This window comes from Glycine max, chromosome 16 (assembly GCF_000004515.6).
Source record: "Glycine max cultivar Williams 82 chromosome 16, Glycine_max_v4.0, whole genome shotgun sequence".
NCBI lineage: Eukaryota > Viridiplantae > Streptophyta > Magnoliopsida > Fabales > Fabaceae > Glycine > Glycine max.
Genome location: NC_038252.2, coordinates 31261591 through 31283404, shown reverse-complemented (window position 1 = coordinate 31283404; position 21814 = coordinate 31261591). Strand labels below are relative to the sequence as shown.

The following is a 21814-nucleotide window of genomic DNA, read 5'->3' as shown; positions in this document are numbered from 1 at the left end:
AAAATAATAAATTTTGATAAATCTCATAAAATTATTAATAAGTGATATCAATCAAAATTAGTGACTTTCAATTATAGGAAAAATGTTAAAAGTCAAAAGGAGATAGCCTAATAAAATATGGCTAACCTTCCTTGTCCTGTAAGATAATATATTGAAAATCATAACAGACAAGTTAGAAGTACAAATCTACATAGATATTTATTTGGTCACTACTTCAGTGGACCAGCAATGCAAATCGTCCAGTGGACCATGTGGTTTAACCTGCTATAGTAGGTTCTTCCGGTAATATTGTCTTTTATAGTTTTTTTGCCATTAGTATTTTAATAAGTAAAAAAAAGACATTTTCACCCTAAAAAAAAAGTCAGTTATAATACATCATTTGATACATTCATTTTTAAATTAAGGATCATAATTTTTTTTCTTATCGTCTTTCTTATTCTTACCTTCGCATAGCGAAGAGCCTCCGGGTAATGTGATACGAAGTTTTTTTTACTCTTTCTTCCAATTTCTTTTTCTCTCTTTCTTCATCATTACTGGTCAACCACAATTTTAAATATAATTTTTTTTGAAAAATAATATATTAAGAGCTAAAAGTATCATGTGTGCCTGTTTGGAAGTACAGGCAAAATTAGAAAAGAAATACAAAAACGATTACGAACAATAAAGGGGCAAATGAGTCAAATGAATCTATCTCCTGAAAACTTAATTTAATTACTTTAAGTTATTTAAAACTGGTATAAGGAGTTACATATGACAAATCCAGACCGTGAATTGTTATACAAATAAATCTAACGGATAGTAAAAGCTGGAGCAAAATGGATCACCTAAATCACTGGTCCACGGTAGCCATGGCCTACTTAGATAGTGGAGTATTATTTATTATTTATTATTTATATCCTTTACTTTAGCGTTAATGTCCGTCGAAAAACGGAAAAAACAATAAATAAAATAACGTGTCGTCTACATTTGACATTAATTCAAGTTGTTATCGTCTCTCTCTCACCAAACTGAAAAAACGCGGAATTGAAACCAACCTTTGTTTAAGTCTCACACCTTACTTGCTACCTTCTTTCTTCTTCACCTTCGCACCCATTATTCATTGCATCATCTTTCACTCGCATCAGAATCACAGGGTTTTTTTCTCTTTTCTTTTTTCTTCTTAAATATAATAATTTTAAATAAAATTGTTATCTTCGTTTCTTAGGATTGGATTTTGCTGATTATATCCACCGAACCCTTTTGTGATTGCTTTCTGGTTTGTGATCAGAGAATCTTGGATCCGATTTTGCGTTGTTTGCTTGCCTCTCGTCAATTGAATTTCTCCCATTTGTGATCAATATGTATCGCTCTGTTTATATTATTATTTTTTTAATAAGAATTTGTAAGTTGAAGATTTATGTTTTCTATTTGACCCGTCAATAATTTGAATATGATTGTCATATTTGATCATTTGATATTATAATTCTCTTGTTATTTGCTTTTTACGTACACTCACTGATTTCATCTTTGAATTGGTGCATTATGTCTGTTTGTGTTGCTTTGTTGGGTGTTCTGTTCTAACTAGACTTTTAGGATTGATGATTTGGTGAGATCATCCCTTGTTAGATAAATTTTAGATTGTGAATGAAATGTTTTATGACCGTGAAATCTCTCGATTGTTTCAGGTTCAGTTGCTGTGGATAGTTGTTAAAATTTGCCTTCAGGTTGAAACTTATAGTGTTGGGTCAGGATATTATGATTAATGGAAATGGTACTCAGACTGAGTATTGGGGCGAAAGTTCGGGTTCAACTTCCCATAGCAGTCAGCAGGATGTGGAGGATGACAGGATGATTGCTCTTGTGCTGTCTGAAGAGTATGCCAAATTAGATGGAGCAGTTGGCCGGCGCCTTACCAACTTGGAACCTGTTCGTGTAAGAATTCCTGCTTTTCAGTTGTTTCCCTAACTAAAACTTTATACTTTTACCAGTTGTGGTCTTATAATATTGTTGTGGTTTTTCTTTCTTATTTCCAAAGCATGTGTTATAAAACTTATTTATTGTCTTAGATTAAATATAATATCATTCCTCCTGTGCACTGATAGCTTAAGCTTTTCAGAATGTTACTCTATGACTATATGGTCTAGAGTTTAATCTTTCTTTCTCCCATTCATTCTAAATAGAAGTTAAATTTTTAACAAAAGGTTGGATAGATAGGTTCACTGTCCATAGTTCAATAGGGTGGCAATTCAATCCATTTATCCACTAACCATCCAATCCATCAAGGTATAAATCCAATCAATCCGTCTAATTATGAAAGTAAAGCTTAATGAATTGGCTGGATTAGTCACCATTTCTTATTGGATGGATTATGAATCATCTAACATATTTTGCAATCCTTTGGATCTAGTAGTCTAAAGCTCATTGGTTGGGCATAAGTCATTAAGGGACGAGTATGGTTTTTGAGTGTAAGAATGTATATAAATATTGAACTTTATTTTATTATTTTTTGAAAATGAAATATAAAACACTTAAAATAGATGGATTAGATGGTTTTTGGTTAAACAGGTCATAGATGGTTGTATCATAAATGGATTAATGGTTTGTTTTTGGATCATCATTATAATCTAATTCAAAATTTATCAAATCCATCCTTTTAACTTCCCTACAGTTAAAAAAAAAATAAAAAATCCCTACAGTTCAAGCCTTGAAAGTTCTTGGGTGAGTGATTTGTTAAATATTAAATCCTTCACATGCTTTCACCCAACAGCTTAAGCTTTTGGTAGAATTGGTTCAGGGCATATCTAATGCTCTCAAAGGACATACGGGCACTGCTGTTCTTATTTACTTCTTCCTTTCTCTGCCCGTGAACTTTCTAGAGTTGGCTCTTAGTTTTGTTTCTGTATGGTATTGCAAATTACACTTCATTGGCATTGTCATCACATAGAAAAACAGACTTTCATATTGTGCTCCGCCTTCTTTTAAAATCATGGAAGGGAATGATATCTGAATTTTGACAACTTATGTTTTTCTTAATATTTTCTAATTTAAAATTACAGCATGTACCCCGGATAAATTCCTTTATCCCCACTGTAAGTGATGCCAGTATGGATCACCAGCGTCTGCTTCAGAGGTGTGTATTTCTCCTATATAAAGTATTCAGTTTCTTATGTGAATATTCTAAAACTTAAATAGAGACTAGAGAGTTGGGGGCATGCTGTAGTTACAGTGGCACATTTGGGAGGTCATGTAGTTGTGGTTGGAAAAATAAGATAATTAAGCTGCAAAACACTATTGATGAGAGCAGTATACTGGAATTCATTCAACCTCTTGAAATAAACCAAGGTAGGGGTTTGCAATGCCTCACCAGTGAAATGTAAAAGAAAGAGATGATGGGGAAAAATCAATCAGTGACCTTTTTGTATCTGGATCTTAGCATGCAAGTAATTACTTGGTTTTTTCTGTGTCACTAATGTTAGTTAATGATGGAGAAATTCATATTCATGTTCTGAAACATTAAGAACTCAAGATTAGGATTTTCACAACTTTGTCTATTGCTTTTGCATTCACAGTTGTTGACCAACTGTCTTTGGAACTTAGATTTATTATAAGTTTAGCCAGTAAAATGTAATACATATATTCTTGCTATGCATTTACTCTTTGTTGAAGGTATTAAAACTATTCTCTCTTCATTTCCTTAGGTTGAATGTCTATGGTTTATGTGAGGTCAAGGTATCTGGAGATGGAAATTGTCAGGTTTGTTATTATAGCAACTGATTATGAGACATAAGCATGATCATAATATCCTTTTAAATTTTTGCTGATTATTCTTCCTACATTACAGTTCCGTGCACTTTCTGATCAGTTGTATAGGTCACCTGAACACCACAAGCATGTTCGCAAAGAGATAGTGAAACAGGTATCTTGTTCTAGTGTTTGTCATGGAAAGAGTAATTCCCACAACAGATGTCAACCTATGAGGACATCTGGTTTTCTGGGCTTCTGATTGTTGTTTTACTAGGTTAACAGATTTAAATTTGCTGATGTGTAGATGAACAGATTTGAATCAATGAAGGCATATTAAAAGGAAAAGAGTGGGGTGGAGAGATACAAAGGAGCTTTTTGTTCTTTTATAGTGTCTGAGATTAGTTGACAATTGTTGATTAAGAAATAATGTATTAGTTAACTAGTAACTATATAGAGTAAGAAATGTCCTCCAAGAGAAGAAATTGGAAAGTTATAATAAATGTATGTTAAGTTATTGGCATATATAGTATTAAAAATTATTTTTAAATCATGTGAGGAAAGTGGTACAAATCCTCTGATCTAGGTGGTAGATCAATATGAAATCTTTATATTAAATATTTCAAATACATAGTTTGAGAATTGAGATACTTATTTGCATAATGTTTCTCTTTGCCAGCTCAAAGATCACCGTTCCTTATATGAATGCTATGTACCAATGAAGTACAAAAAATACCACAAGAAAATGGCTAAGTATGTATATTTCAAACAGGCCTTTACTTAACCATTATATTTAAAATGAGCCATCGCATTCGTAGATTCTTTAAGTAGCATTTTCATCAAATGCATTGTATTTACGTTTTTCTATTGCTTTGCAGAACTGCAGAATGGGGGGACCATGTTACCTTACAGGCAGCTGCGGATAAGGTTTGTGGTGCTACCAAGTACCAATTGATCAGTAATTTTTTAAAGATAATTTGGTACTTTCTCAACAGTGGTCATTTTTCCAATTGGGTTATAGAATGATATAACACGCAAAACTGACTGGTTATTTCAATATGTCATCTAGCAAAAGCTGTTATTAACGTAGTAATGCAATAATATTTGGTAATATGTAATTGCGTATTACATCTAATATTGGTCTTTTTTTTTCAAAAAATAAAATAAAATTTTGTGTGTATGTGTGTTTACTATACTTGTGTTTTATGTTTGGCCCCTTTATAGTAGGTTAACGCCTTATAGTAGTTGACTGTTAATCTATTTCCTTTCCTTGGAGGGACTTATGTAGTATATTTTTGTTATGGTTTATTTGTTCTTGTGACTTAAAAGAGTTGATGCTTCTAATCAAGGATACAACGTTTGTAATCTGTAATGTATTACTAGTTCAAAGATTATTATGTTGTAATCCAAGCTTCACATTTAGAGTGCGATGAATATATACATCTATCTATTTAACTTTATTGGAACTATCAAATAGATTGAGGGATGATCATGCTAAATATGAAATGTAGGTGAACTAGATATGTGGTTAATCAGAAGGTTTTTTATCCTGGCTAAGTTGAATTGCTTGTGTTGAGATTCCCTTCATAAGATAATGAGGGTAAAACTATTGGGAATTCTGGTGAGTGAGATGTGGGTGAAGAAGCTGCACATTCAAAGGAATGGACAAAAGGACTATATGTGTGGAAAAGACCCATAGACCTGATGAATTAATGCCTTTTGAGTTTTGGGTCAAATCTTGCAAATAAAATTTCATTGTGTGGTTTCTTGCTTGTTCCATTAGAGTGCATTGGAAAAATTTGGTTATATGTGTTACTTTGAAGAATCTGTGAGTGAAACCCTACTTGGCATTTTTGTTTAAAGAAAAGTGTTGTTGTATGGTATTCCCAGTCTTTTGTTCTTTCCCCTCATTAATTCTGGTTATTGAAGACCTTAAATGTAAGTGCCATTCTGGTTTCTTACCTTGTCAAGTATGTCAATGGAGAGAACCTTGCTACCTGTTTAGATACATAACTTGAAACAAAATAGTTGATTTTACTTATGCTATGGTTTTTAATGGAAGGAATTAAAAAAAAAAGTAATGAAATTATTATGCCACTGAAGTTCATGTGCTGGTTCTGTTCTCAGAAATTGAATTTTTCACTCTCAAATTATTGACTTGTACAACATGTTCTCATGACAAACTTGAGGCTGTTTTTTGTTATTTGTTAATATGGTGTTATTTTTTGTGTAATACTGTCAATGTTCAATAATGTTTCTTGTTTTTAATGTAGTTTTCTGCAAAGATATGCCTTCTAACATCATTCAGAGACACTTGCTTCATCGAAATTATGCCACTGTACCAAGCACCACAGCGTGGTAAGGCCATCATCACCATTGTTATACCCTGACATACTTCATTTAGTCTGAAGAGTTCGATTATGAGCAAGGAAGAACTTAAATATAGATTGTTTGCCCCCTTTTTTTTTTTTGGACATTTTATACTATGTTGTCTCAAGTATGCATTGCACGTTCTGAAATGGCAATACCCCTTACCTTCCCCAAAAAGAAAACATATTTTAAGTTGAGAAATATACAATTCCAACCAAAGTTATGATTTTCCCTAACCAAAGATAAACTACTAGCCTCCAATCAATTTATGTTCATAAGTTGACTCTCTTATAAAATCAAGCGTATAATAATTGAAATATTCTCAGATCTTTAATTTTGAAATTGTTAGTACTTTATAGTAGTATTATCTTACTTCTTTGTTTCCATTTATTTATTTCCTTAATGATGCAGAACTGTGGTTGAGCTTTTGGTCTGAGGTTCATTACAATTCATTGTATGAAATCCGAGGTTTGTCCACCATAACTTGATCCTTCATTAGATTTGAAACTCAATTACTTTTGATGTATTGAATATGGCTTCTATTAGTTATTGATTTACTATCTTCCCTTTTTATAGATGCACCAATCCAGCATAAACCAAAGAGGAAACACTGGCTGTTTTAAGAGAGGCAGATATAAGCATCATGGTCCTAAGATGAAATGCTGTGTGTACATTTTGTATCATTTATAGGTAAAGGGGGAAAAAAATCCATAAAACGGCCTTTCAACTCTGAGGCTTTGGCAAGTAGAACTCTTGACTTCCAATTGAGAATTGACCACTTTTCAGATTTGGAAGATATCTTAATAGCCCACTACTTTCTACTTTTTGTTTGTCAGTTTATCTTTGCCACTACCTTCACACCATTTCAACCACCCCCGTTCACCCGTTGGATCTTTTGGCGATCAGCTCCTTGCATGATCCAAGATATCTAAACATCACTAATCCTTTATGAACACAAAGTAGCTATTAATTATTCAGTGAGGGCAAACTACAAAATTGAACATTGAAAATTCTATTTGCCAAAGTATTAATGATACAGTAGGTTGTGGACATCTTTTTCCTACACATAAAAGAGGAGGCACCTGGAGGGAAAGAAACCACTTGTTTTTTTTTCCCCTGTATATTGTTCTTTACAGTATACTAGTGATGATTTTTTTATTAATTTAATTTTTTATTTTGATTATGTCTTTTTAATAGGGGAGAGCAGTCCATTATGATTTGTATTTTATATCATTCCTTTTTAAAGCAGCAAATCATGTATTGATTTACTAAATTTTTAAAACTGTTTGAACCTTGCAAATCCTTTCCTTTTCCCTCAGTCATATGCAATTAGCCTGTATTAAGTTTTATCCAATAGTTTAAGTGCTTATTCAACAAGAATTCGTAACTGAGAGTCTATGAACTAGTTTAGATAAACTTCTCAGGAAATATTTATAGAAAAAAATGAATTGAGGTAAAATGAATCCATATTTCTTCCATAATTAAAATAATTTGTGCACCTTAAGCCATGGTTTGGTTGTGTTTAAAAAAGGGGAAATTTTCACTATTTAGTTTGGGTTTTACATCTCTTTCTCTCTATTAACTCAAATAATTCTTTTATATTTCATTCTTTTACATTCTCTTCACGCAATCAAACTTAACTTGTGAAGAATTAAAACGATTTGAGTTTCTAAGAAGGAAAATGCTATTAGTACGAAACCAAGTTTCGTAAAAGCTACACGAAGGTTGTTTTCTGTCAAATCTTAATTTATATTTTTTAATATTTTTAAATAAGATTTAGTTTAACAAAAGGATATTACTCCGCGTCATTACTTTGTGTAATACGTGCTCTTTTTTTTTTTTCATTTTGTCTCGATTTTGAACTTTTTATACTAATTCAAAATGTGAAATGAGAGAGCTATGTTGATAAGTTTTAGCTTTTTCAACTTTCTTTTCCTAGCTATACTTTGTTTGACTTGTTTGGTTTGTTTTCCTTGGCCAGAGAGAGTATATGCAAGTTTTAAGTATGTGCTTTGTTGGTGTTCCTCGTGCCTTGGGTAAACCAGAAAACAAAAGCTTAAACTATAAAGGTTGACCTATTATTTGCAAGTCCACTGCTCCAGCAAACAAAAAGGCAAAACAGATAAAGCTGGATCAATGGTGCCTCCTGCATATCCTCCCTCTGGCCAAGGAACACCAACCAAACAAGTCAAACAAAATATAGCTAGGAAAAGAAATTTGAAAAAGCTAAAACTCATCAACATAGCTCTCTCCTTCACGTTTTTGAATTAGTAAAAAAAAAAAGTTAAAAATTGAGTCTCAAAATCTAAATTGATCATTGTTTCAAAATGATTATGACCATTTTGACTTATTTTAAAAACATTTACAACTAAATTGAATTTTTAAAAAGGTAAGAGATGAATCTCAATATAATAAAAAATATATAAAGGATTAAAATTATATTTTAGTTATTCATAATTATAGCTAGCTTTTTTTAATATATAAGAATCAAATTTAAATACTAAAAAAATTACAACAACTTACATATACAATATATTATTCAATCAATTGAACTCCTCTTGGTTGTCACTAGTTTTCCTAATCACACTATAGACACCACGTGCGCGTGTAGCTTGATTTGAGAAACTAGCTAATCAAAACTAATTTGATTTTATTTTTTAGAAAAAAAGAATAACTGAAACAACATACAACCTCTTGAGCCGACAGGCATTTACCATTTTTACTTCAATTACTGAATTCAATTAATATTTTTTAGGACTTCTTTTTTCTAACAAATATAAAGCACAAGTAATTAAAGAAGTCAAAATCTCCTCTCCAAAAAATTCGTGTTTGAAATGTTTTTATAAATTTTGATTTCATTTTTAGGTCATCATAATAATATTAGTGTAAAATATTCATTAATTTTATCAATAACTAATCTATCAAGAAACTTAAATATGATTTTCTCTCTCAATTATATCTTTTTTCATTTATAAGATTTGAATTCAAGATCTTCTTTATAAAAATCAAATTCAGATTCACTCCAACTTGTGTAAATTTTGATTTGATGAAATGTTGCAGTATAATAAAAGAAATTGTGTTAGCATTTAATATCTGGTTAATATATCATTTAATGAGTTTGATTATATTAACAGTCGTATCATATAAGATATCGCGTTAATTAAATAATATGATAGTACATCAGAAACATAAATGCAAAAAATTTTATATTAGTAATATATATAGAACTCAATTTCGAATTTTCGATTTCATATATGTGATAATTATAAGAAACCATATGTGTATCATTTATCCTTAACGTATTCTCCAGATAAACAGGTTTTGCATAAAATAAAAGCACATGTGGTGAGGATTCTCAATTTCAAGACAACGCACGTTCCTAGCTTGTATGTCTAATCCATACTCTTCAATGATGGATAAGAAATAGAACCCTTTCTTTTTCCTTATCAACTACCAAATAAGCCATATATTCGTAGAATAATAACTAAATCATTTTGCCTCTGTGGTCCAGAATATATAAGAATTACCCAATTATAGTGAATACGTAGTGATTCTATGTTCCATTCCTAATTTCTTTTACTTATTAATATAGAATGACCACCCTATATCTGTGTTTTTCTATAAAGTACAAATTATCTAGGTACATCGTGTTTAATGTTGCTTGAAATTTAATAACATCATCTCTTTCACACTTATTTGAATACACTTCTTTATTATTAACAAAAAATAACTGAAAATTACAAATTTAATTTAGTGGATCTAAAAGTTTACAATTAATGAGTCTCTTTCGTTGATTTTACATTTTTTTTTAATAAATTTTAACTGCCAATAGAGTGTATATATGTTTAGAAAAAATATATTAGAGAATTTGATGCTAGTCTTCCTCGTTCTACTTAGTAGTATTAGTCATTAAACTTCAGTTACTAGTACTAATCAAATCGTTATCAATATTCAGGTATGGAAAAAGAAAGACTAACAAAGAAAACTACAGCTTGCAACAATTAATTCAAGGCTGAGGGCCTTCCCGTATCATACTATTTATTAGTTTGTTTCTCTCTAAAACTCCAATTCCCATTTCAATGCAAGAAGTTAATTATTTGAACATTAAGAATATTGAGTTTTGTTGTTGTTTAGGGTGTGTTTGATTGTGAGGAGAAAAAAAAAGAATAGGTGACAAGAGAAAAGAAGAAAAATAGGATGAAAATAGAAATGATTTGATTAATGGAAATAAATGAAAAATAAGATATAAATATTTGAATTAAAATTGTTAGGTAATTAAAAGAAAGAGAAAATTTTCCTTTTATTATTATGTGGGTGTGGCATTATTTGGAGAGAGAAGCACTGCTTCCAGGAAACACAATAACCTTTACACATAGATATCGACATTTTCAGCAACTTCTCAATTTTGTGATAAAAGTTTTAAGTATGGAATTCCTAGTTTTTTTTATATATAAAAAAAAAAGTTATGCAGATTTCTTCACAATCAAATCATTTTCCTTCTTTGTCCTTCCTTCCTCTTTTCCTTAATTTGACCCTAACCAAACCACCTCTTAAATATCACAAATATCATTTATAGAAAATAATCACACTTGAGTCGCCAAGTATTTAACACATTTAGAACTGAAACTCAAAATTAGTTATTAATCAATATTTAGGTAATTTGGTATGAAAAAATAAACACCAACAAAGAAACTTACTGCAGCTTCCAACTTTAATTCAAGGCTAAAAGCTTTCTGTATCATACTAGTTGTTAATGTGTTTCTCTCTAAAACTTCAATTCTCATTTGAAAGTAAGTTAATTGTATTTGAAAGTTGAGAATTTGACTTCTATTATTATATTTGGTAGTAATCACAACTATTATTTATAAGAGGTAATTAATTATATATGTTTGAGCCACGTAGGAACAAAATTATCTTTCTCAATATTATTAATGTAACTCAATACTTAAACTTTAAACTTCAAATCACTTATTAAATTAAAACAATCTTAGACCAATTTATGTGTACACTTTGTGATTGAGTTGTATTATTATAATGCAATAACAAATCTCCAGCCTTGACAGGTATCGTAACATCTTTATATATATATATATATATATATATATATATGGATTTGATTCATGATTTAGTATTTCCTCACAAGAGTGTCTTATCACAGCACAGCCCTACACCCCCACGATCATGAACGGAAAAGGTGAGGGTTGGCCCTTTCAATTTGTATAACAACTAATAATGTGTATAATTATTGCTCAACTTCATTGCAGAATTATACGCATAAACATGGCTTATCATATACCAAATAATCATGTGACCTTGTTTTTGTACGTTCCACCTACTAGCTATTCCTGAATAACTGAGTCACATCTTCGTATCCAATTCATGCAGCCACATGCAGTTCTTTTTCAGTTTCAATTTTTTTTTTTTTAGATGTTAGATATGATTTATCTTTATCTGTCAGGTTTCAAATACCATGGATATGGACAACCTAAGGACTTGTTATGCTGGCAATGAGTAATGTCACTCTTAAGTACAATTCTTCGATTCACAAATGAATTGTACGAATTTGATCTATTTCATTAGATAAGAATTGGTTATATATGGTATTGAATTCAAGCTTTTGCAAACGAGAGCCAAGTCCAGTTAATTACCTGAAATATATATATATATATATAAAGTTTTTATTAGTATTCCAAATTAAGTAATATACATACAAAGTTAGTACTTTAGGATACTAGTTAATAAAAACTTACTTAGAAAAGTAATACATAATAATTTATATAATATTATATTTTGTATTTATTTTTCTCCTATCATTTTATCGTTTATTATATTTTCAATTTAAATTTATCTTTTTTTCTCTTTCTCTTTTCAGTTTTATATTTTCTTGTACAATTTATTCTACAAGTATAATTTCTCAAAAACTTAATATACATACAAAGCTTATATTAATATACATACAAAGACACTTGGCAAATCATATCCTGAAGTTTCATCCAACTTCACTTTTAAATACTAGTGGACATTTGCTGTGAGCATACTACATATAATAATGTTACTGTTTCCTTTTAATGATATAAAAATGTTTAAAAACAAATTGTGACTTGGTTAGATATTTTATATATATCTACTTGCTCTAAAATGACAGTTTTTTTTATACAGAAAATGACAGTTTTTAAATTATATGTATTATTGATTTAAATTAAAGTACCTTGTAATCTTAACTAATTTCAATTTGTAATATTTTAATTTAAAATCAAACATGGTGGTGAAGTCGTCAAAATGGAAGAAAACCATGCTTGCTCAATTAGACCGATTTGAATTGGGTCCGTTTGTTGTGACATTCAATGGTCATATCAAACCGTACGCAGCTGAATCGAGAAAAGTGGGGTCTATAAAATGTCAATCCAAATTGAAAGTTATTTTTATTTTGAGTCTGAAAAACAAGCACTACCAAACCAATTTATAAAACTGCAATGTTAATTTAATAATCCAACAAAATGTTGCAAATTGTTGCATAGGAGAGGAGAGGAGAGGGAAAAATCATCATCTACATAAAATTTTACAAATTCAACTCACCATTTTTTCTATCTAAAGAGAATATAATAAATAACTAAAATACTTTCTTATTTAATTAAATTTATAAACATATTTTACATGTATGTATGATTAGTTAAGGATTATTAATTTTTCGAATTATAAAAATTTATAAATTAAAATAAAATATTTATTATTTAAATTTACATGCATTTATTTTTATTATAATTTTTTTTAATATAAATTAACAAATTATTATATATAAAATGATACAAAATAAAAATTAAAAAGAATTATATATTAAACATATTTTAATTTATAATTTTTTATAATTTAAAAAAAACTAATAACTCTTTACTAATAGTATATATAAAATAGTGTTTATAAATTTAACTAAATAATGCAAGTGTCTTAATGATTTATTATTTTAAAAAATAAGAAAATTAAATGTCTTGATTTAAAAATAGAAAATTAAAATTTCAAATTTAAAGAAGGATTAAAATTACAATTTAACTTAATAATGACAAAAATTATTATTCATAATAATTATAGGTAATATACGTATTTAGAATAAAATAAAATATTTTAAAATAATTGCTATAAAAATTCACAATGTTCTTTTATAAGATAATATGTATTTTTTTATACGAGACAATTTAATTTAAAATAAATAAGATGGTTAAGAGTAATAAAGTTAATCACAAATGTATAATTGTAACTTAAACTTAAAATTATTAGTTAAACTAATAATATCATGTCATTTGATCTACATATTTAATGTTATTCACACTGATTTATTTATGATGGTATATATTTGTTTAAAAAAAGTTAAATTATTAATATATACATTTAAAATATAATATTTATACTCACAACATGCATGGTCCATCAATATATGTATCAATTTTTTATATATTAATAAAATTATCCAGTTACTAGCATATATATATATATATATATATATATATATATATATATATATATATATATATATGTATGTATGTATATACTAAACGGGATAAAAAAAAAGTCTAATAATTAATAGATATTATATGATTTTTTTTACCAAATAGTATATGAATTTATTTTATAGTGAATCAAACATGTTGATTGGAAAGCTATCTTATACTTTTATCATTTTTCTTAATATTGCCTCAATAAAATGGGTCAATCCTCTTTCCATTTATTCTATTTCTATGGTTTTTAAAAAATAAATGATAGTCTGCATTTAATGTGTATCATGTCAATTTCATTTATTAGTCCAAAACTTTAATGGGATAACAATGTTTTTTGCTGTAAAATATCTAAACGATCCTTGCACTAGTATCCTAATCCCGTAAAAAAAAAAATTACAACTAGAATGAACAAGATTTTTTTTAAAAGTTAGTTTTATAAGAAGAGAAGAAATATTTTTACCTTGTAAAACATCAACAACGGATGTAACCAATACAAAAACTATTTTACAAAATTAAAACTCTTAATGTACGTAACATGTGCATACAAATTTTATAAGCTATAACTTTGAAAATTACAAACAAGTACGAATACTAATTAAGAAGATAAAGTAAAAGTAGTTCGCAAAAATAATTATTATAATAATATATAATTCACTCGATATTTAATCTTTTAAATAATTAAGAGTATGCAATTAAGAATTAACATGGTGTGTTTCTTAATCAGCACCATGAGACACCTCTTTACTTGACCATAACTATCAATGTTATTAAATTAGTTCTAAAAATTTTGGGATCTCAAGCTAAGACTTAGGTGGCTTATGCTTTTGCCAGCCTAGCGAAAAACGGCCCCATTTCTTAACAGAAAAAGTATTAAATATTCCTCTAAAAAAAGTATTAAATATTGAGAGCTGTTATTATATCTTATTTAGAATAAGATAAATTATTAATATAAAAATTATGGGTTTATATTAATAATACAATGCATTATATTAATATTCGACGTCTTAATACTAGGCCAACTTCCCAAATCAATTAATTCATCTTGTTTGAATACACATTGTAATGTATATTTCATAATTGAAGATTTATATATAATTTGAACTTGTGTTCAAGGATTGAACTATAACTCTATTTCAATCAATTTTATCCAATTTTGAAACAAATATATCCAAAATCTTTTGTTGCATCACGATGCGAATGGATTTTTTTATTTTTTTTTACAAATACGATGATGTTAATGGATATCAGTTTTGTTTAAATTAGCATTTTACTTTAAATTTTCATACAAATGGATGTTATATTAAATAGATGGGATTAATATCTTACAAAGAGGTAAATTATGATTTGTATCCTTTAGAAAGTGATACCTTTATTTGATATGTCTGGCTTATGTTTTTGTAAAATTGTCTTTATATGCGTATATTCATCAATGTTTACACAACTAGTACATAACTAATTTTTATATACCAAAGGTATCCATTGGAGTCAAGACAAAATCATTAGTACAGTAAAAGTTTTTTTTTATTGAATATTTAAGTTGAAATTATTCCACACCATTGATATATGCACTCAATGGTATATAGTTGTGTTTTTATATAAAAAAATTAATATTGTTTATTTAACTATTTTATTTTAATTACATTGTAATTGAAGTCAGAATCGATATAAAAGTAAGTGAAACTTAAAATAAAAGTCTTTTATTTATGAAAAAAGAAACATTTTTATTTATAAATGTGTCATTTTTACTTTAAAAATTTGTGGCTTAAAGTTTAAACTTTAGTTATTTTATCGTTAGACTTTGATTGAAATGGAGAAACAAATTTTTTGCGATGACATTATCACTGCATAATATTTTGACCATTCAAAAAAATTCATAGCATAATTTGTTGGTGTGCAATCAAGGGGGAGAAATATCGTAGAAATTTACATTAATGAGTCATGAGCAATTATATATTTAAATTTAACACCACACTTTAACTCAAAAATTTAAGGTTAAATTTATAAGTCTTTTTTTTTTACCTATATGTTGCTCAACTTTCTCAATACTACTCAATGTAGGACACATCACACTTTACTCCAATAATCTCCTTCACGTGTGTGTTTCTTCCATATGATAGTTTCCTCCTCAAGTGGAAGTCATTTTTATCCACGACTATTTCATGGTAGCCCTTAAAGCATAATCGTGGTTACTCCAAGCCACCTAGCCATTATTACTAACATGTTCTAGTACCTTGCACTGCCGCAATACCCATGGGAGATTCTCGACCTTCATGCATACACTCATCCATCAAGAAGATTTTTGATACAAGGGGATTTCTATGTTCAAAGATCCACCACCATCATTTACTTGTTTGAGCAGTCCACATCTAACCATCACCTCACACTTGAGGGCAAGATTGTTGGAGACAAGTGTGAGGTGAAGTCTCACATATATTGGGTAGAAATGAAAAGATTGAGTACCATATAAGTGAAGATAAGACCTAAAAATCACAACCTTAAGATTTTTGGTTAATATGTAGTATCAAATTCACTTATGTGATTACTCATGGTCCATTAGATAAATCTTCCTGATGTTTACTTCCTCAATTGGGGATACTTATATGGTTTACTTGATTGTCCATTGATAAAAATCTTTCCGATGTTTATCCCGTGGATTGCACAATATTATTATATTTTATTTATTTTAAATTGAACTTTGAAAGAAATAATGGTTAACACTTGAGAGGATCTTCTTTTTTCTAAATGAAAGATCCCGTCTTGTTGAAATGGTGAACTTGTTACTTTTCCGTTTGTAGAGTTAAATCCGTGGTAACTAGTAAGCACTTAGCAAACAGTGTCTTCCAATTTTCAAATAACTTTTAATTTTATTGGTCGGCAATGCAACCTTATAATATTACAAAGCATGTTGGGTGTCATATTAATAGCCAAAGCCAAACCAAACACCACGCACGGGGCCCTTGTACTGAAAACGTCTGACAATTGGTACCTCCCAATCCCACCTTATTCTCTTTAATATTTTTCCCTGCAAATTATATTTGATCCCTAAATGGAAACAGTAACTTCAATATATAGCTAGGTCTTATAAAAAATAAAAATAAAAATCAATAGCTAGATGTTGCTACTTGATACTATATCCATTTTCTGTCTTTAGTTTGAGGAATACAGTTCCAAAACTGAATATACTATTGTGAGCTTGTTTTCTTTTTCCGACATACACTCATTTCTATGGAATATTAAAAACACTTCTAAAATTTCTTGATACTTGCTATGATGAGTTTAATTTTAATATGGTAATGTTGCTCTAAAACACTTCTTGATGTTGAAAACCTTTTTATCCTATGTAGAGAATGATCCTTCCTAGAATGGGGTGCCAAGTTAATTTTTACTAGAAACGTTGAAGCAATTTTTCACAATGAGGAAGTATTCTAGATCCACTCTCAAAGTTACAATTTTGATCTCGATAACCAATGTCCTAAGATATAAAGATTTTGTTTGAAAATTATATGGGAGAACATTTTAAATTCACAGGAATGCATATTTTTCTGCATCTCAATAACAATAAAAAAAACTCCTATTATTTGCTTAACCAATATCATTAAGGTAATAATTAATATTTGCCTTACTATTTTTCCAATTAATATGCAAAAGGATTTCAGAAACTCGTAAAAGAAAACAATGTTAGAAACAGTAAGGATAATCTTCCACTCTAGCTTTTCTCATCAAGTGAGTTTAAATTTCTTCTTGGGAGATGTTACCTTGGTCTAATACATTTATGAGAAATAATTCTCACGTGTGTTAGCTCAATTTCAACAACCTAATCACTAAACAAGCTAAGCAGAATTATGTCGTATACTATCTATTCAAACACTTTTCGACAAAAGAAAAATGAAAAATCAGGCCTCAAATACAATGATAATAATGAAGGCTAGCTATAAGCGCGTTTTGTATTTCTATCTCCTTTCCCTGTATTTTAATGTTTTAGTTTTCTATTTTTTCCTCAAAATATTGAATACTTTAGAAATTTAAAGTTTAATAAGGTATTTTTCTGAAATATATCATAATTTAATACTTACTGTTAGTGGTGCATGTATAAAAAATAAGGTATTAAATAACATCATTTTAATTTAAATATACCAACTTTTAATTCCATTAAATATTTCTTAATTTATATACAATAACCTTAAACATCAAATGAGATACGAGAATCAGGTAGTACAAATTATTAAAAGAGTTTTTTTAATTGATCCAAGTAAAAATAAAGTTAACCAATTTCATATTCAATCACCAATAGAATTTATAGTTGCCTTATGAATTCAATCATTAATGTTATAATTATCACATTTAATGTTTCATTTTTTATTTTTCTTTCATATCATTTATGTGTAAAATTAAAATTTTATAATTTTTAATTAAAAGTTAATAATTAAAATTATACTAAAATACATAGATATATGTAATAAAATTATAAAATATTAAAATCTTAATATTATTTTTTTAATCATTATATTCTTTATTTAACTTAGGAAAAATATATATATAGCAGTAATTTTAATTTTTATAATTTTTATCTATACTTTTTAATTAAAAATTATAATGAAAATTTTGGAAAAATATTTAAAGTAATATACTTAGAAGTTGTAAAGCAAATGAAAACTATTACCTAAAGTTGTTTTTGTATAATAACTATTTGCCTAGATTGAATTAAAAAATAATCATTAGGATTTTAATATTTTATAATCTTATTCTAATTTTAATTAACAAATATAAATTTTTAATTTTACACAATGATATGAAAGAAAAATGAAAGATGATCCATTAAATGTAATAGTCATAACATTAATAATAAAATTTTAGAATAAGATAATTATCTAAATTCTATTTTTTATTTAAGATGAAAATATTTAATTCCATTTTTACTTAGTATCAATTAGAAAAACCCTTATTAAAATTAATCTGTGCAATAATAGTAGATTAAACCTAATATTTCTAAAACAATAAATACGTTAATAAGAATTTTTTATCTATAAGAATTAACAATAAGTATATAAAATTTACAATAACTCACTTATTTTATTCAACTAACTAAATTAAGCAGTAAAAAATATACTTACATAATTTTGTTACTAATAATGACAGATTAATTCTAATAATCTGTAATATCATGGTCTCACATTAGAGAGGTCCAAGCAGGGTCTTTGTGCGAGCCTATATATACCCGTTGGAATGCATAACAAGGACGTATCACAACACAAGTTGAAAACACAAAAGAAAAAAAATGGGTTCTTCTCTGTGGACCTGTCTGATTTTGTTATCACTTGCTTCTGCTTCCTTCGCCGCCAACCCAAGAGCACCAATTGATGTGCCATTTGGCAGAAACTATGTGCCTACCTGGGCCTTTGATCACATCAAATACCTCAATGGTGGTTCTGAGATTCAGCTTCATCTTGATAAATACACAGGTATGTAACTATAATATGTATGCTAATATGCAATGATCTATATGCAGTAAATACAACTTTGGTTATAAAATTATTCATTATACTCATGCAATTTTGAGCAGGTACTGGCTTCCAATCAAAAGGGTCCTACTTGTTTGGTCACTTCAGCATGTACATAAAATTGGTTGCTGGTGATTCAGCTGGCACAGTCACTGCTTTCTATGTAAGAAAAACAATTCTCTGTTTTGTTTTGTGTTGGTTTCAAGTTTTCCACCAATTTGTTTTCTCAGTTTTGTTATGTGACTCTTTCTTTGGCTGTGATTGGCACTGCAGTTATCATCCACAAACTCAGAACATGATGAAATAGACTTTGAGTTCTTGGGAAACAGAACCGGGCAACCTTATATTTTGCAAACAAATGTGTTCACCGGTGGCAAGGGTGACAGAGAACAAAGAATCTACCTCTGGTTTGACCCTACAAGAGAATATCACAGATACTCAGTGCTATGGAACATGTACCAGATTGTGTAAGTATATATTTACTTCTTCACTCAACAAGTAACAATTTCACCTTCCCTTTCCACCACCATCTTATTCCAGTTCCACCAATCTACAGAAACCATATTAAAGAAAAATTCAAAAGTAATGACACAATCTATATATAATTTTTAATATTCATCACTATTTTTTATTTATTTCAGTAGAAGTAAAGAAAAAACAACTTTCCTCACTGAATTTATATGTACTTTTTAAAAATTCGTCCGTAAATTTTTTGTGCTATCAATGAAGAAATTTTCACCACTAAATTTGATCATTAACTATTCTTATTATTTTTATAGAAATTTGTCTACATAACATTATTATTACTAAAAGAAATCCAAATGTGGGGTGTGCAGTTTCTATGTGGATGACTACCCAATAAGGGTGTTCAAGAACAGCAATGACTTGGGAGTGAAGTTCCCATTTAACCAACCAATGAAGATATACAACAGTTTGTGGAATGCTGATGACTGGGCCACAAGGGGTGGTTTGGAGAAAACAGATTGGTCCAAAGCCCCCTTCATAGCCTCCTACAAGGGCTTCCACATTGATGGTTGTGAGGCCTCAGTGAATGCCAAGTTCTGTGACACACAAGGCAAGAGGTGGTGGGATCAACCTGAGTTTCGTGATCTTGATGCTGCTCAGTGGCAAAAACTCTCCTGGGTTCGCCAGAAATACACCATCTACAACTACTGTGCTGACCGCAAACGCTACCCTCAAGTCTCTCCAGAGTGTGCTAGAGACCGTGATATTTAATTTGAATAACGTGATATTAATGCGAAGTATCTATCAGTTTTACTGAGTATTATCACCTCTCAGCCATAGAACCTACCAAGACATATAATTTAATATAAGCTTCCATCTCCTATTTTTATTACCACTACCATAAAGTTCCCATCTACTTAATTTCATGAAGGCCGCACCTAAGTGCTGATACAAAATTCAATTTGGGGTTATTGCTTGTATTGTTGATAATTTATGTCATCATCTATTGCTGTTGTTATGGTATGTATACCAGTTTGAGGTATGTAACAAAAGATATGGCAATGTGCCTTAATTTGTATCTGTAATACTATCTCATTCTCAATCAAAATATACCACTGTTACACTAGCAAGTAAATGTGTTATGTTATTATTGTTATTCTTGGTTTATCATTTTTGTTCTGTACTAGTATATGGGGCCTTTTCTGGCGAATGAGTTGTAATGCATTTGCATATATCCGTATTCTTGTTCTCCGGTTCCTGAAAGGAAAAGACACCGACAAGGGTAGTAAATGGGAAAAATAAATTGAAAAGTAGAAAGTGTGGTGGTGGTGGTACTGAAAACATAGACAAAAACATTGAACGAGTGTTGTAGTACGTGGCTCCAGTGAACACTTACGCACGCGACAGTAGAGAGGTTGCAGTGGATAATAGCAAATTGGAAACTGTGCATTGGACCACTAAATTTTAACATGTTTTGGCTTGACTCAAAATCTCAAATCAGGAAAGTTAGTTCCTGAGAATACATATTAATTCATCATATGAGTAGTCATTTTGATCACATAGTTAGGAAACTTGATTTTAGTATATGTAATTTTGAACTTATCAATTTCATTCTTATAGATTAAAAGGTAGATATATTTAATTATTGCACATTGATGATGACCAGTCAAATTAGGATTAAATCTACCTATATTTTAAAGTATAACATTTGAAATTAATTGATTAAAATCGAGTTTAATAAAACTATAAGAACCAAAATATATATTTTATTCATTATTTATTAACCAAAAGCATAAAATTTATATGAATAAATGTATGCGGATGATCTAATAATAGTTGATAATTATAATTCAATAAATTAATTATTAGAACAACAGTTAATAACTTTTTAATAATTTAAGTTTAAGTTTAACTTAACTCGTCAGCCCTGTCCTCTATTAATATGAATTATTATTTTGGTGATAGTACTCGTCCATATGCAATCTTTCACACATGTTTATAGAAAAGATAAAAAGTTAAATAAAGATAAAATTAATATGTCTCGTATTGTCAATTATTTGAATTTAATTGGATTCAAATCCAGCTTTATCAGATTGTTATTAAATACTCAATGAATAAAGCAGTGTTGTACTGAGAGGTAATGCAGAATTAGAAAGAGTTTAATCCTGATGGTCTTATTGATCAGCTGCTAACTCCCTCGTTGAACTTTCCAGATAACGAGGTCAACGTGGGGCTGATTGAGAAATATGGATTCAGAACAACGAATCTTAA

General features: G+C 29.0%; 2 protein-coding genes across 3 annotated transcripts; both read left to right on the top strand.

Moving 5' to 3' along the window:
- Positions 1-919: 919 nt before the first annotated feature.
- Positions 920-7390, top strand: LOC100814418 (OVARIAN TUMOR DOMAIN-containing deubiquitinating enzyme 12). 2 transcript variants are annotated; one of them, XM_003548000.5, is made up of 10 exons: positions 920-1133; positions 1665-1911; positions 3036-3109; positions 3678-3732; positions 3821-3895; positions 4400-4473; positions 4599-4647; positions 5994-6078; positions 6502-6558; positions 6667-7390. In XM_003548000.5, exons 2-10 carry the CDS (start codon positions 1735-1737, stop codon positions 6711-6713), a joined length of 693 nt encoding a protein of 230 aa, XP_003548048.1. In that variant the 5' UTR covers positions 920-1133; positions 1665-1734; the 3' UTR covers positions 6714-7390. The 2 variants fall into 2 exon arrangements, with proteins under 2 accessions (XP_003548048.1, XP_040866455.1); XM_041010521.1 differs by lacking the exon at positions 3036-3109 and having other exon boundaries at positions 980-1133.
- An 11424-nt stretch (positions 7391-18814) lies between these two features.
- LOC100813880 (xyloglucan endotransglucosylase/hydrolase protein A-like) lies at positions 18815-20671 on the top strand. Its single transcript, NM_001365120.1, has 4 exons — positions 18815-19039; positions 19141-19241; positions 19352-19545; positions 19915-20671. Exons 1-4 carry the CDS (start codon positions 18856-18858, stop codon positions 20312-20314), a joined length of 879 nt encoding a protein of 292 aa, NP_001352049.1. The 5' UTR covers positions 18815-18855; the 3' UTR covers positions 20315-20671.
- Positions 20672-21814: the final 1143 nt, after the last annotated feature.

Bases quoted from the DNA above. Each gene is read 5' to 3' on its own strand.
- LOC100814418 (XM_003548000.5), top strand. From the start codon at position 1,735: ATGATTAATGGAAATGGTACTCAGACTGAGTATTGGGGCGAAAGTTCG. The intron at 3,110-3,677 runs GTGTGTATTTCT...TCATTTCCTTAG, and splicing joins CACCAGCGTCTGCTTCAGAG to GTTGAATGTCTATGGTTTAT. The intron at 6,559-6,666 runs GTTTGTCCACCA...CCCTTTTTATAG, and splicing joins TTCATTGTATGAAATCCGAG to ATGCACCAATCCAGCATAAA.
- LOC100813880 (NM_001365120.1), top strand. From the start codon at position 18,856: ATGGGTTCTTCTCTGTGGACCTGTCTGATTTTGTTATCACTTGCTTCT. The intron at 19,040-19,140 runs GTATGTAACTAT...AATTTTGAGCAG, and splicing joins TCATCTTGATAAATACACAG to GTACTGGCTTCCAATCAAAA. The intron at 19,546-19,914 runs GTAAGTATATAT...TGGGGTGTGCAG, and splicing joins TGGAACATGTACCAGATTGT to TTTCTATGTGGATGACTACC.